The following is a 15,284-nucleotide window of genomic DNA, read 5'->3' on the forward strand; positions in this document are numbered from 1 at the left end:
CTGGATTTAGGGTGGACTGGAAAACCAATGACTGGGGTCCATATAAGGGAAAGGAGAGAGAGGTTTCATGTACACCAGAAAGAAGGCTGTGTGGGGCGAAAAAGAAGGAGGAGCAGGAGGTGGTGGAGGAGAAGAAGGAAAGGAAGACGTGCTGATCTGAAAAGCCCCGGATGGAACAGTTGGGGCGGTGGGCCAAAGGAATGAGGGGAAGAAGCATCAAGCCGATCAGCTTCCCTCCAGGCTGCAGCCCATTTCAGAGCCGTGTCTCTTTTGCCTTCACCTCCCTCACTCCTTGCCCAGCAGGGGCCACCTTTGTCACGTGTTTGCCAGCCCCCAGGTCTCTCCGGTTCCTTCACTGCGTCCACTCAACCCCCGGACTCTGTCCAGGATGCTCACTGCAACTAGCTTCGGGAACAACTAACACATTAAAAGTTTATTTGGTCCACCCAAACCACCGGCAGCTACTGAAAACAAATTTAGAAGCCTATAGTGACTCTCCTCTCCCTCCTCACCCCTGATGCTTTTCCTCTCTACCAAAACCTCAGCTGATTTTGGAGAAATCATTGGAGATGGAGCTGAGCTCACCCTGCCCCCAAGGGGGACCAAAGTCCGTATACACGTGTGTGAATCCGGGAGGGAGCACCCAAATTTATGGCCCTGTTGAACTCAGGTGCCCAAATCACCAAACTACCCTGTCCCAGAAGAGGAAAAGGTTCTGGGCACAGGAGTGATTAAAGGCCCCAAGGACTGATTGGTGGAGCTCAGGCAGCTTGTTTAGGAACAGAAAGTGGTCCCTGGGCCTTGATGCTCATCAGGCCCTGAGAGGTACAGGGAGAGGACCTAGCTCCAGGGTTTAGGTGCTGACTGTGGAGCAAGAAGAAAGAAGGGAAAAAGACTGACAGCTGTTCATTCTCTCCTCCTTCCCCATCCTCCCTAGCCTGACCCCCGATCACCACCCTGAGCTTCCCTGGGCTCCTGGATGGAACCTTTGCTTTTCATTGCACTTGTATGGGAAGAAAGGCACTCTAATTCTAGTAATGGGGTTTAGGCAAGATTGAGGTGGGGAAGGAAAGCTGAAGTGATCCTGTGGATGGTTACTTTGGGTGGATTCAATGATTGCTGTTGTAGAGTTGATATGTTGTGGAATGATGGACTTCCCATCTCCGAAGTGCCACGGAAGATTCTCCTGTTAAGGAACTGCTTCGTGTTGGACATATAGCCTGTCCCCAAGCCACTTCCCTGTCCCCTCCGAATATTCCAGCAAAAATAATATAAAACTTCCAAAGAAGAAAGGAAAATCCCAATTTGGGTTAAAAAACAGGCAACTGGAGCACTCAGAAAAGCCACTTCCTGATACAACGTCGCCACCTGCTGGACGCAGCCACTAGCGCACCCCTTCTAAACAAAGGCTGCCATTGACCTGTTGCTAAACCAACCTGCATGGAAACTGACCTCAGGAGTCAGGAGGTCTTTTTCATCTGGCGCTCCTTTTTAAGGCAGTTCCACTCAGACTCATTTACTAACAAAGGAAGGATCCAAAGGCCTTGGAAGTCAAATACTAATGGTATGTATATTCAGGAGCTTAGCCGGCCTGGCTTAGGCATCATCCTTGCATTTTACATGAAAAAGTAGAAATTGCATTATCACCTACGTATCACCTGGATTTTGTTGTTTTCCCCCAGGGGGTCTCCCTAGCTTCTGACAAAATGCAATCAGATCATCTAAACGTGGTCAGGGACAAAAGTGACTGCAGACCCAGTCACAGAAGGCTGTCTACCTCTGGTGTGCACCACTTCCAGAACGTTCTCCGAGTGTCCCAGCCAACAGCTAGGGATGTTTACTAGTGCTGTGTCCCGTATCAAATCCTGAAGTCCAACTCGTACCTCATCAGCACTATAAGTTTTTAGAGAACTCTGTCCCCATTTTTCATTGATGTATAGGGGACATGAAAATAAATTAGTGTGTGGGGACCCTGGGTGGCTCGGTCGGTTGAGCCGCTGACTCTTGAATTCGGCTCAGGTCATGATCCCAGGGTGGTGGGATCCAGCCCCTGTTGGGCTCCACACTGAACATGGAGCCTGCTTAGGATTCTCTCTTTCTTTCCCTCTGTCCCTCTTCCCAGGTCGTGCTCCCTCCCTCTCTCTCTCTCTCAAATTAAAAAAAATTTAAATAAGTAAGTAAATAAATAAATGTGACCCTTAAGGATCTGAAGAATATAGAAATAAAGGCCTTTATCATACATACACTTAATTTATCAGTTGACCCCTGTGGGAAGCTAGTGAGTCTGAAGGACAGCAGTTGACAGCTGCCAAGTCAAACCGAGTGAGTGGTAGGCCCAGTTGCAGCCACAGTGCCACATGTGGTATCTTTGCTAGAGTAAATCAGCACTGCCCCAAGAACATGGTATTCGGCCATTGACTGGATTAATATGCTTTTTTGTGCCACTATCAGAAAAGGGCATCATAAGCCGTTCAACTCACATGGACTAGACGATGGCATGTTTTTTCAGTTTTGCCCAAGACTATATTAGCACTCTGTTTGATACAATATAGATAGGAAAAGTCTGGACTATTTGTGCGTCCTGCTGACCATCACATCAATCCACTCTGTCAATGACATCATGCTAATCAGGCCAGAGGAGCGACGAGTAGCCAACGGAGATTGACTCTATGAAGAATCAGCAGCCCACTAAATCAGGGATGTGCCAGTAAGAGATAAACTGTTGAATCCTGTGTGCCTCACTATGAAGAAGGAGATACACTGCCTCTTTGGTTTCTGAAGGTAGCATAGTCCATACCTGGGTATACTGCTTTAGCCCATTTACAGGGTGACAGGTGCCGGCTTTAAATCAGGCTCAGATTACAAAAAGGTTCTGCAGGGGCTCCTGGCTGGCTCATTCAGTAGAGTGTATGACTCTTGATCTTGGTTGGGGTTGTGGGTTCAAGCCCCACGTTGGATGTAGAGATTACTTTAAAAAAAATAAATAAGGTGGCTTGGTCGGTTAAGTGCCCTGGCTCTTGGTTTCAGCTCAAGTCATGATCTCAGGGTTTGTGAGTTTGAGCCCTCAAAGTTTGATCCCCTGACTTTGGGGGACTTTGGGATCCTTACTGACAGCGTGGAGTCTGCTTGGGATTCTCTCTCTCCTTCTCAATCTGTCCTTCCCCTGCTCTTGCTCTCATGTGCTCTCTAAATAAATAAATAAATAAATAAATAAAGGTTCTGTAGACTCTGGTTATGGAAAAACGAAACAAAAGCAAACAAAGGAAAACAGTGCTGTCACTTGGATGGTGCATCCTCCTGGCTGACTCTGTATCACAAGTGTCAGATGAGGGGAAAGATACCGTGTAGAGTCGGAGTGCCTGGACGGTTCAATCAGTTAGCCATCCAGCTCTTGATATCAGCTCAGGTCGTGACCTCACGGTCATGGGATCGACCACGCTCAGCGTGGAGCCTGCCTAGGATTCTTTCTCTCCCTCTCCCTCTGCCCCTCCCCCACTCTTATTCGAATGCACTCTCTAAATAAATAAATAATTAAACATTTTTTAAAAAGATACCATGTGGCGTTTATGGCAAACCCAAGTGGGAGAATCACAATGCAGACTCCTGGGGTTCTGAAGCCATATCATGCCATGTGCAGTGCAAAATTGTATGCCTTTGTATGCCATTGCATAACAATGGTGTGTTACTGGCCCCCATTAACGATGGAACACCCGATCTTGAGATATCAGGTGACCATGCATCCAGAAAACTGTCCATTATGTGGTGGGTTCTCTCAGATTTCTGAAGTGACAATGTTGGCTGCAGCCAAACACTGTCTCTTATAAGACACTGTCTCTTACAGAAGTGATGCACCCAGGACTGAGTATGAGCAGGACAAAAGATCACGAGTCACATGGACAATGTGGACAGCATCCGTACAAAGACATCCACATCCTAATTCCTGGACCCTGTGAGTATGTTAAATTACATGGCAAAGGGCAAAGGTGGGCCATCTCTAATTGGCCATTTTAGCTTCTGAGCTCCCTGTTGGCCAAAACTGTTACAGGGCACAAGTTCAGGAGGTCTCAAAGACTGCCTTCAGGTTCAGTAATTTTATAAAAGATTCACAGAAGTCAGAAAACTTATGTTCATGGTTTTGGTTTCTTACAGTGAAAAAAATACAGATTAAAATCAGCAGAGGGGATTTATTCTAGGCATTCAAGGCTGATTCAACCTTAAAAAATTATTTGATATAATGTATTGATGTAAGGACACATGAGCAGGGTAAAGAATAAAAGCGACATGATTATATCAACAGACGCAGAAAAAGCATTCGACAAATTCCAACACCCACTTATAAAAACTCTCAGCAGGGGCGCCTGGGTGGCGCAGTCGGTTGGGCGTCCGACTTCAGCCAGGTCACGATCTCGCGGTCCGTGAGTTTGAGTCCCGCGTCAGGCTCTGGGCTGATGGCTCAGAGCCTGGAGCCTGTTTCCGATTCTGTGTCTCCCTCTCTCTCTGCCCCTCCCCCGTTCATGCTCTGTCTCTCTCTGTCCCAAAAATAAATAAACGTTGAAAAAAAAAATTTAAAAAAAAAACAAAACTCTCAGCAAACTAGGAATAGAGGAGAACTTCTGCAGGTTGACAAAGAACATCTACAAAACCTACAGCTAATATCATACTTCATGGTGAGAAACTGGATGCTTCCCCGCTAGGATCAGAAACAAGGCAAGGATGTCTGCTTTCACCTATTTATTATCATAATGAAAATCCTAGCTAATGCAATTTGACAAAAAAAAAAAAAAAAAAAAGGTGCAAAAGTGATACTAATTAAGAAGAAAGATATAACATTATCTTTATTCACAGATGACATGATTATCTATGTACTATGTGTAAAATTCCAAAGAATCAACAACAGCAAACCTCCTGCAAGGAATAAGAAACAGGTTGCAAGGCACACAATTACTATACAGAAGTCAACTGCTTTCTTATCATCTTATACAAATTGAAATTTGAAATTTAAAACATAATACAGTCCACTAATAAACTGGAGAATTCTACCAAACATTTAAAGAAGAATTAACATCGATACTACAAAATGTTTTCTGGAAAATAAGAGAGAGTTCATTTCATAAAGCTAGTATTATTTTGATACCGAAACCATATAAAGATAGTAGAGAGAGAGAGAGAGGTACAAACCAATATCTTTCATAATTTTATACCTCCAAAGCCTCAAACTATTAACAATTAGAATCCAGCAATATTTTTAAAAATTACTCCTGGTGACTAAGTGGAGTTTATTTCAGGGATATAAATCTGGTTCATTATTTGAAAATCAATCAATGCAATCTTCCATATTAACAGACTAAGGAAGACAAATCACATGATCATACCAATTGATGCAGAAAAAGCATTTGGTAAAAATAAATGTTCATGACAAAAAAAGTCTCAGAAAATTAGGAATAGAAGAACTTGGTAAATAACATTTCAAATAAACAACTATAGCTGATATATTTAATGATGAAAGACTAAATGCTATCTCCCTATGATCAGGAACAAGGCAAGAATGCCCATTCTCACTACCATATTCAACACAGCACTGGAAATTCTAAGAATTATTCTATGGCAAGAAAGGGAAATAAAAAGCATAAAGATCAGAAAGGAGGAAGGACACCTGGGTGGCTCAGTCAGTTAAGCATCTGGCTTCAGCTCAGGTCATAATCTCTTGGTGAATTCAAGCCCCCTGTCAGGCTCTGTGCAGACAGTTCGGAGCTGGAAGCCTGCTTTGGATTCTGTGTCTCCCTCCTATCTGACCCTCGCTCACTCACACTCTGTCTCTCAAAATAAATAAACATGAAAAAAAATTTTTAAAGAATAAAAAAAAAGGATATATAGATGCCAAAAAAAAACACTAAACGTATGACCTTACAATTGTACTCCTGGGCATTTACCACAAAGAGAAGGAAACTTTACATTCATGCAAAAACTGGTATATGAATGCTCACAGCAGCTATATTTGTAAAAGCCCAAACTAGAAACAACTCTATGTCCTGCAGTGGGTGGGCAATACAGTACATTTGTACTGTGGAATACAAGGAACAAACTCTTGGTATACACAACAATCTGGATGAATCTTTAGAGAATCACACTGAGTAGAAAAAGCTAGTCCCCAAAGGTTACGTAGTCTATGATTCCATTTACATAACATTCCTGAAATGACAAAATTATAGATATGGAGAATCTATTAGTGATTTCTAGGGGTTAAGGAGAGGATGGGAGGGGAAGGATCGGTTATGGGTATAAAAGGACCACATCGTGGAACCTGTGGTAATAGAAATGTGTGTTGTTTGCACTTGTATACAAAGTGTATCTTGTATGATATATGATACAGTGCTACTGTATCAATAAAGGAGCAGAATCACAATTATTCCTTATTTTGGCTGTGTCAATGTCAGTAATGATACTGTACAATACTTTTGCAAGTATAGTTTTATAAGCTGTTACCATTGGGTAACATGGAGGAAAAGGGTACAGGAGATCTCTCTGGATTCTTACAACTACCTGTGAACCTACAATTATTTGAAAATAAAAAACGTAATTTAAAGAGAAGCAATGCAGCTTCTGTCTGACTCTTTCTGTCGGGTCACACGCATTTGGAACCGAACCTCCATGCTATGAAGAAGCCAATCAGCAACATAGTCCCCTTGTAGGTGCGTGGGTGGATAGCCCTACCTGAGTTCCCAGCTGACAGCCAGCATCAAACGCTAGACAAGTGAATGAACAAGCCTGCACGTGATTTCAGCCCCCAGCCATCCTTCACCCTCCCGGAGCAGACACTAGCTGTCCTCATCAAGCCTTTGCCAAGCTGCAGATTCATGTGCAACATAAATCCTTGTTGCCGTTTTCAGCCACTAATTTTAGGATCTTTGATACAGAGCAATAGGTAACTGGAAAAAAGAACGACTTTGCCTCTGAACATGTCACAGACAAGGAGTATGTCTTTTCCCTTGAACCTTGGTGTCAAGTGATGATTGGCATTTTTTTTTTTTTTGACGTATCATCAAATTAAACCTTTGAACAATTCAGACTGGCTTCATTCCAATCAGTCTCAATTGGTGAGGTTTTATTATACCTGCCATCTTCCAAATCACAAATTAGGCACCTCACTTGGTTAGAGATTATTATGCCACTTACGGGTGTAGTTTCTCAAAAATACACAACTGTAATTGATTACTAACATCAGCTGATCTATATCTTGGCTTCCCACACATGAATCAGGCTACGTACAAACCCTCTCTTATGTCATCAGGCATTTTTTGTCCTGTTGTACAGACACAAGAAGACCAGATACAGGATCAAGCTGGACATAGGTAAGAGCAAGTGTCTTCCTACTTCGTATTCATCGTTCAAACAACCGTTCATCTTTCAAACGGCCGGTCTAACATTTGGTGATAGCCCTCTTCTCTGGTTTGGGCTTTTTCCACTTGAGAATGCCTGGTTGGGCTGGTCAGGTGCTGTTTTCTCCCCGGTACTTTCAGCATTCTCTTAGATCATTACTGACAGTTTCTGGATCCATACTTACCCAGACCACAAGGAAGTTTCCAGAGTCTTCGAACTCGTGGTCTTATGATTGGAAATAAAAATAGCTCAATAAAGCTTTAGGTTCCTTTTACTTCACCTCTACCTTTGTTCTTCCAGAACACCCTATCCTCGTGTTCTCCCTTCCCTTCTTTCACATTGAGGCACTTTTATTTATTTATTTATTTGCCACATACCTTGATTCTTACTATACTACCCTTGTCACATAACATGTATGATGCAATAGGCTTTTTTTCTTTTCTTTTCTTTTCTTTTTTTTTTTTTTTTTTTTTTTTTTTTTTTGAGTCCAACTAAGTTTTGAATACCAGTTTCCCTTCTGGCTATATAGGTAAACTGGCTCAAAATCCTCAAATGTCCTAAGTCTCATTTGTAAAATGGGAATAACAATGGCTCATGGTAGGATAAATTGAGATATCCTTTACTCCTTTTCTCTTTCGTCCTTGAAACCCTGAAATTTGATGTCTTAATGAAGGTGTTGACTGAGTTGGATTGGAAGACTGGCCTTAGGGAGAGACGAACCGGATCTCCAGAAGTCATGCTAGGGAGGTTTTGGCGCGGGGGCATCATCAAGAGTGAAGCTCAGAGGCAGCCTGCATCCTAGACCTTTTTGGAGGCTGGACGAAGAGCATATATGATTGTTTTTTCTTTTGCTTCTTATCTAGAACCCTGTGAACAGGGAGACGAGGGAAGAAGGATGAAGAAGACATGGAAAATGCTAACGATAGAACAGGTGGCTGTAATTCAAGAGGGAGCAAGAGAGGGAAAGCAAATCTTATGAAACAAAAGACAAAGTTCATGACATTATGAAAGAAAATGGTTGTTTCAAAGAGATTCATAATCCCAGCCCCTAACACAAACTGTTTTTATTTCTGTATCGTATCCTGGATCTTCCTGATCATATGAATTCATGTATGCGGTCGCCAGCCACCTCAGCAAAACGAAGTTTGCGTTCTCTGGCAAAATTACCGTGAAATCCTGATGTTAATCTGCCCTTCTAGGTTATTTTCCATATTAACGAGCGATGACGAAAATAGCCAAGTCTAGCTCGCGTCTGTCCTACTCTCCCAATATTTTGGTCCCAGAAACCCTGCAGAATAACTCAATTTGTCCTGTATCTCCCGGACTACAGTAACGTTGAAGCAGACCAGAAAAAAACACATTTGCCCTCTAGGCGGACGATATAAACCCATCACCCTCCAAATCGCTGCAACCCTTTGCACCGGGTCTCAGGAGCAGAGGTTAGGGGCGAGCGGCCGTGCGTGGCCACTGGCCCGCACGCGTCGCCCCGGGCCAGCAGGGGACGTGTGAGCCGCGGGCGCCCCCCTCCGGGGCCCGGGCCGCCGGGGGCGTGGCTCCGCATCCTTGACGGACAGCTGAGGATGCGGGCGAAGATGAGGTAATAGGAGCCGGAGCAAGGAGGGCGTGGGGGTGCGGGCGCGCGAGTGTGTGCGAGTGTGTGAGTGTGAGTGCGTGCGCGAGCCGGAGACACCGCGTGTCTCGGCGCTGGCGCTGCGGACCCCGATCGCGCTGAATTAAAGGCGGAGAGAAAGACCATTCCGTTTCTGGGAGGGAGGCTGCAGAGCGGCGGCGCGCGACAGCTGCGGTCCCGGGGCCGCGTCATGGCCGGCCGCTTTGGGGCGCCTGGGGACGCGGGAAACCCCCGCGGGCGCGCGTTTGCCTTAGCGCCCCGCTCGGGAGGGGCGCTCCATTCTGGAGGCGACTGAGCAGAGCCGCAGGGAGGGGGAGCTCTCGCCGCGGCGGCCACCGCGTCCGCGCGGCCGGAGGGTGGGCAGGGAGGGGCGCGCGGGGAGGGGAGCCCGGCGTGCCTTTCCGAGCGCGAGCGCGCGGCGAGCTCCCACCCCGCCGCCCGCAGAGCCCGAGGCGCAACTGGTGCGAGGGCCCGGGGCTCGCGTCGCCGCCAGCCCAGCTCGGGCCGCCGGGGCTCCGGCCGCGAGCCCGCCGGGGCTTCGCGAGGCGGGGGCCTGTCTGCGCAGGGCCGGGGCTTTGCATGAAGCCGCTCGACCCCACGGAGCGGCGGCGGCGGCAGCGGCGGACCCCGGCGGCGGCGGCGGCGGCGGCGGCGCGCGGTCGGAGCCGGGCGGCCCGGGTGCCCGGGCCCCGGTGGATGCGCGGCTGGAGAGCGGCCCATGGGCCGGAGCTGAGGCTGCCCGGGGCAGCGGGGCGCGGGGCGGGGGGCGCGGCCGAGGCCCGCGGGCGGCGGCGCAGGAGGAAGCGGAGGAGGACCGGCGCGCGGGGCCCGGGAGGCAGGCGGCGCGGCGCGGCCGCCGCGGCCCGGGGCTCGCCATGCTCCTGGCCTCGGCCGTGGTGGTCTGGGAATGGCTGAACGAGCACGGCCGCTGGCGTCCCTACAGCCCGGCCGTGAGCCACCACATCGAGGCGGTGGTCCGCGCCGGCCCCCGCGCCGGGGGCAGCGTGGTGCTGGGCCAGGTGGACAGCCGTCTCGCGCCCTACATCATCGACCTGCAGTCCATGAACCAGTTCCGCCAGGATACCGGTGAGCCGGCGCCCCTGCCCCGCCCGCGCCCACCTCCCCTCCCTGCCCTGGGATCTCCCGCCTCGGGAGCCCACCGGGACCCACCCAGTCCGCAACTCCGTGCGGCGTGTCACCAGGAGGTGGTCGTGGAGGGGGCGCTTTACTCCCCGCCATCCTCTTAAGATTGCCCCCGCAATAAACGTCCATGCAAGTAGTATCCGTGTTCTGCTTGTGCAAATCGAGCTTCAACCGAGCCCCTAAGAACCGTCCCCCCGTCCCATCTCGCGCCCCCCTTTAAGCGCTTGGTGGCCCCAAGTCCTCCGATGTAGAAATTCCAGGGCCGGCCCAGCCCACATGCAATCCCAGCCGCTGGGAAAGGTTTCCTGCATCCTCACACGTTGGCTGACCCTGCTTTGCCTCAGGCACCCTCGGGGCCGCCACCTGTCCCCCTCACCACCCACCTTACTGCCTCTGCCCCTTCTGTGTGGGTTGCCTTCTGTGGGTTGCCTTCCCGCAGCTGGGTCCTGCGGGGGGAAGGGGGACTGGGGGGAGGGAAGAAGGGGTTCCCTGGAGGCATTCGCTGTGGTCTAGCAGGGGAAGGGCGGGTGCCCTGGGAGGAGAGCCTGGAGCTGCTGGGGGATTCCAGGACATGAAACACCCCGGATGCTGTGGCATTGGCCAGTACCGCCTGTGCACTCCAAGTGCTTGAAGCAACAGGCCAGAGCAGATGGAGAGAGGAGGGGGAGGGCCGCGGCTCCGGAATGCCTGGCAGGAAAGCCGCTCCCTTTGTCCGCCTAGGAGGAGGTGGATTCCTAAGGAGAAAGGGTCCCCAAGCTTCCTCCTGAAACTGACACGCTGGTCTTCCAGAGCACTAAACCCCCCATCTTTTCGTGAGAATCAGGTTGCCACTGTGGCCACCACAATCCCACTTCCCCCCTGACCAGGCTTTGCAGGTCAGAGCAAAGAAGAGGGGCTCAGGGTGGTGGGTCAGTGGCGGGAGGGGCAGGACCCAGCTGCTTGTCTTTGCTCGGCTCGGGGTGTCCAGGCTTTACTGAGGACCTGGGACAAGTCTGCCTCCTCTCCGGGAGTCTCTGTCTTCTTGGGGGTGGGAGGTTGTTTCTGGAATTCTGGCCCGGCTTTCCGGAGATGGTGACCCAGGAGCCTGGTGAAGCAGGTGTGGTGGGGAGGGGCTAGAGAGGATGGGGGGGGGAGGAGTCCCAGGGGATCAGAGAACAGCTGCTTGAGCAGGGCATCCCAGCCTCCTTGGAAAGCCCCCACATCCTGTGTGCTAATTAGGATTGTCATGGGAAAGGGGTGTCTTTCCACCCTTGCGTCCCCATCTTCAGTCCATATCCCAACGGCTTCTTTGCCAGGGACTTTGCAGACACCGGCCAACTGAGTAAAGCCTTCTGGGGAAAGGATTCCAGAAGTGTTAGCATCTGGAGGGGCTCGCTTAAACCCCGGTGGTGGGAAAGGCAGGGAGGTGGAACTGAGAGACACTGGGAGGGAGGAGGGAATGGGGAGGAATGTTAGGAGATTGAGAAAGAGGATTAAATGTGGCCAAGGGGAGGGAAGAGAATGTAACTGGGCAATTGGGGTAAAGGTTGTGGAAGTGAGGGTGGAGGCAGCAGACTGTTGGGGGGTGGGGAGGATGGGGGGGGGGTTGGTGCGCTGAGCCCCGGAAGTGGGACCTGGGAGATTAGCAGTTAAGACACCTGACCCAGAATTCCAGTCCTACTCAGAATAAACAGGCAGGTGTTAGCTTCTCTATTTCAGACTAAATCTCTGCAGCATAGAGAGAAACACCCTGGTGACATGCTTGTCCCAGCCCCTGTCCCACATTTGGGTAGGGGTGAATTTAATCAGTGTTTAGGGGTATCTTAAAGAGGGGAATGAAGAGTCATGGCTTGAAACGCCCTTTCTACCATCAGATGTGAAATTATGGAGAAAACTGGGTTAAGGGACGGAAGCCGTGTCCCTTTCCCAGGTCCGGCCACCCTTCCCTGAAGACAGGCTGACCATGGCCTGGTGGTTAGCAGTTCAGTCCGAGGCTGGGGCTTCTCAGATTTTAGACCAGAGGCAGAGAGCTAGTAGCCCGGATCATTTTAAAGACTGCCTCGGGGTGTGTTTTACATTCTTGCCTGTCTTAGAGGCTCACGACTCAGGCTGCTTCTAATGGTCAGTCGATGAATGATCCCGACGGCCTTCCTCCCGGTGCCAGGCCCTGCGCTGGCTGCTGAAGGCACTGGGCTGAATTCCCAGGAATGCTGGGCTGTCAAGGAGCTTGTCAAAGCAGAATAGAATCTCTGGGCTCCTGGGCTTGGAGCCCCCTCCTCTCCCTTCTCCACCAACAGACACGCAGCTCCTCTCAATGTAGCTCATTGATGAGGCCATGACAGGGTAGGAACTTCATACTGCGGGTGCCCAGGCAACCTCAGCCAAGCCCTGGCAATGCTTAATTAAATTACCCGCCATCCCCAAGCCACGGTTTGAAGCTGGGAACCAGAAACATCCCCAGAAACAAAGAAGAGCTGGAAGTCCCCCTGCCTAGAGACTGAGTCCTTTTTTTTTTTTTTTTTTTTTGCCTCCTCTATGTGGGGACATTTCCTGACATGGGAGCTTTGTTTTTTTTCACAAGTTGCCTGGCTTACTGCAAGTGAGGCCTCAGACCCTCGGTTCCCCTGGGCTCCAGCCTCACCCACCCCGTCTCCAGGGAGATGGCCGGGAGGGTACATGGGCCCTCTGCCGCCTTTGTTTGCCCCGGGCCCTTCCTCCCCACACAGCCTCTGGGTTCCAGCTTATTTGCACTCTGCTGGTCTCTGGCCATTGTGTTTCCGTGTTTCCGGCTAGGAAATCTGGAAGAAGGGAGGAGATGAAGCGAGGTAGAGGTGACAGTCTTGGCTGCTTCCAGAGCCTTGCTTGGGTCCTGTGCCTGTACGGTCATTTGCCTTGATGGGGCTCACCTTTTCTGTCACAGGCAAGTGACTGGAGTGCTGTCCTTCAGCATCGCCGTCCCTTGTATCTTCCGGGACACCTGATTGCCACCACCTCCAGGGCTCCAGCAGCAGGACGTGGGAGCCCGGGCTGTGAGTGAGGAGAGTGACTCAGGCTGTCATCCCAGCCTCGCTGGCTTCTGTGTGACCTTGAGCAAGTCCCTTAGCTGCTCGGGCCATGTTTTTTTCTCTGTAGAAGGAAGAGCAGCCTTGAGAGTCCCCTGGCTCCTTTCCTGTCATCATTCAGATGGGCAGGTGAATGGGTTTGGCCCCCGCACCTGTGAGGATGCTGCTTGGAATTGGCCTGGTGTGAGGGAGCGTCCTTCCCAGCTCAAGAGTGTTCTCTGCAACTTTTGCCTTTTCTATGTCTTTAATGTGGTGACAAAGGTCAGATGGAGAGAGATGACAGGTTTTGACAGAAGCTGATTCTTTGGGCCCCATAATACCCTCTGCCCTTTGTGAGCACCGGAGCGGAAGAGGCAGGTGTCGTGATCGATACAATATGGGGGATGCCCCAGGCCCCTTGTACACACACATTGTCGTGTTTGATCCTCACAGCGATCTTAGGAAGGACCTATTGTCCCCATTTTATAGGAAAGGAAACAATCTGGAAGAGACTAAGTTGCTCTGAGTTTTACGGCTAGTCCATGGCAGAGCTGAGATTCCAAATGAAGTGTCCCACACTCTACTCTGTCATCAGTGAATGCTTCTGGAGCGCCTACTTCATGCAGGCGCTGTTCCAGGCGTGTGGGATGTAGCAAATGGCGAAACTCCCAGGGCTTTGCCCCCACAGGACATTCCAGTGGGGCTGTGGGGTGCTTGGGAGAGGCCCGGGATCTCTCTGACACAGCGATGTACAGATGCGGGTAAAGTGCCTTCGAGACTGGCTCATGCCTGGAAGGTGTTTCTCCCTTTTCCCAGGAGCCAAAACATCTCCGGTGCTTTGGAATGCAGGTGTCTGAGCTGCCAGGAAAAACTGATCTTCTTTCTCTTTCTACCCGCTTGGTTTATGAACATTCTTTATTCCTATCCCATCAGCGGCCTTTTCTTTGGGTCACTGCACTCAAGGACTAAATGGATTTCTCAGATCATCTAGTTCGTGGGCCTGACTATAGAGGAGGCCAGGACTAGCACATTCCAGACAGAGCGGGCTCTGAAAATAATCAGAGACACGAAATCCCGCGATGAAATTCTTTTGTACCACGGCGTTGGTTCTGAAGTCTGCCTTCTGTCTCTAAATAACCTGCTGGGGCTGAACTGAACTCAGCATCTTTCCCTCCAAAAACTGGCTCTTCCTCTTGAAACCCCTCTGCCGGCAAATGGTGTCCCCACTTTACCCCTTGTCCGTGGTCGAGACCTCAGGATTCTTTGACTCTGTCACAGTGTTGTTCTGGTGCCCAATGTGTAAGGCAACGTAGACCGTGTGGCCAGCTGTTGAAATTAGTGTGCATGATGAAAATCCGGGACGGTTGTTCGCATGCAGATGCCCAGGCCCAGGCCCTGGAGATGCTGGTGATTCCTCATGGCAGCCAGTGGGTACTCTAGAAGGTGTTAAGTACCCCCAGGAGATTCTAAAGCCGGTGATTCTGGAAACTCTCTTGGAAAGCATTGAATTCAGCTATTCATGGTCACTTCCTACCCATTTCTTCTCTGTAAGGTCCCTCCAGTCTGTCACCTCCTTTTCGTCTCCACTGCCCATACCCTCATTACTTCTCACTTGGAACTCATTAACAGAGCAACTCTGGTCTTGTCACTTCTCTGTGTCACAGACTTCACTGGCTCCTCATTGCCTACAAATAAAACCTTCACAGCCCGGCGTTCCAGACTGTCTACGCCTCAGCTCTGACATAACTTTCCAGGTTTATCTTCCTCTCTGCCTTATATCTTCCACAATTCCTGACAAACGGATGTCCCTTTTATCCTCCTGCATCAGAGTTCTCTGACACCCCCTCCCCGAACTATTCACAAAGTCCCTTCTACTGAAACGCCCTTCTTTGCCACTTTCGCCTGTTGAAATTCTCCTTCTCATTCAAGCCTCATCCATTTCTTGAAATGTCCTCCGAACCATCATTGCTTCCTTTATCCGGTCGGTATTTATGGAGCTCCTGGGAAATGTTGGGCATGGGGGGGGGGGGGAGTGAAACCACGAGCAAACACCTGGGTGCCCACTCTCGTGGCATCTGGGAGTCCGGTGAAGAGATACAGACATTTACCAAATT

At 49.9% G+C, this 15,284-nt stretch overlaps 1 protein-coding gene across 1 annotated transcript in view; it reads left to right on the forward strand.

Moving 5' to 3' along the window:
- The first annotated feature begins 9,760 nt into the window (after positions 1-9,760).
- The window catches only part of DTX4 (deltex E3 ubiquitin ligase 4), a 36,254-nt gene continuing 30,730 nt past the window's right edge, over positions 9,761-15,284 (forward strand). The window contains exon 1 of the mRNA XM_045485338.1: positions 9,761-10,093. Within this exon, the coding sequence (XP_045341294.1) occupies positions 9,883-10,093 (211 nt within the window). The 5' untranslated portion in view covers positions 9,761-9,882. The remainder of the gene's footprint in view (positions 10,094-15,284) is intronic.

The sequence above is a fragment of the Leopardus geoffroyi genome, chromosome D1 (genome assembly GCF_018350155.1).
Source record: "Leopardus geoffroyi isolate Oge1 chromosome D1, O.geoffroyi_Oge1_pat1.0, whole genome shotgun sequence".
Lineage (NCBI taxonomy): Eukaryota > Metazoa > Chordata > Mammalia > Carnivora > Felidae > Leopardus > Leopardus geoffroyi.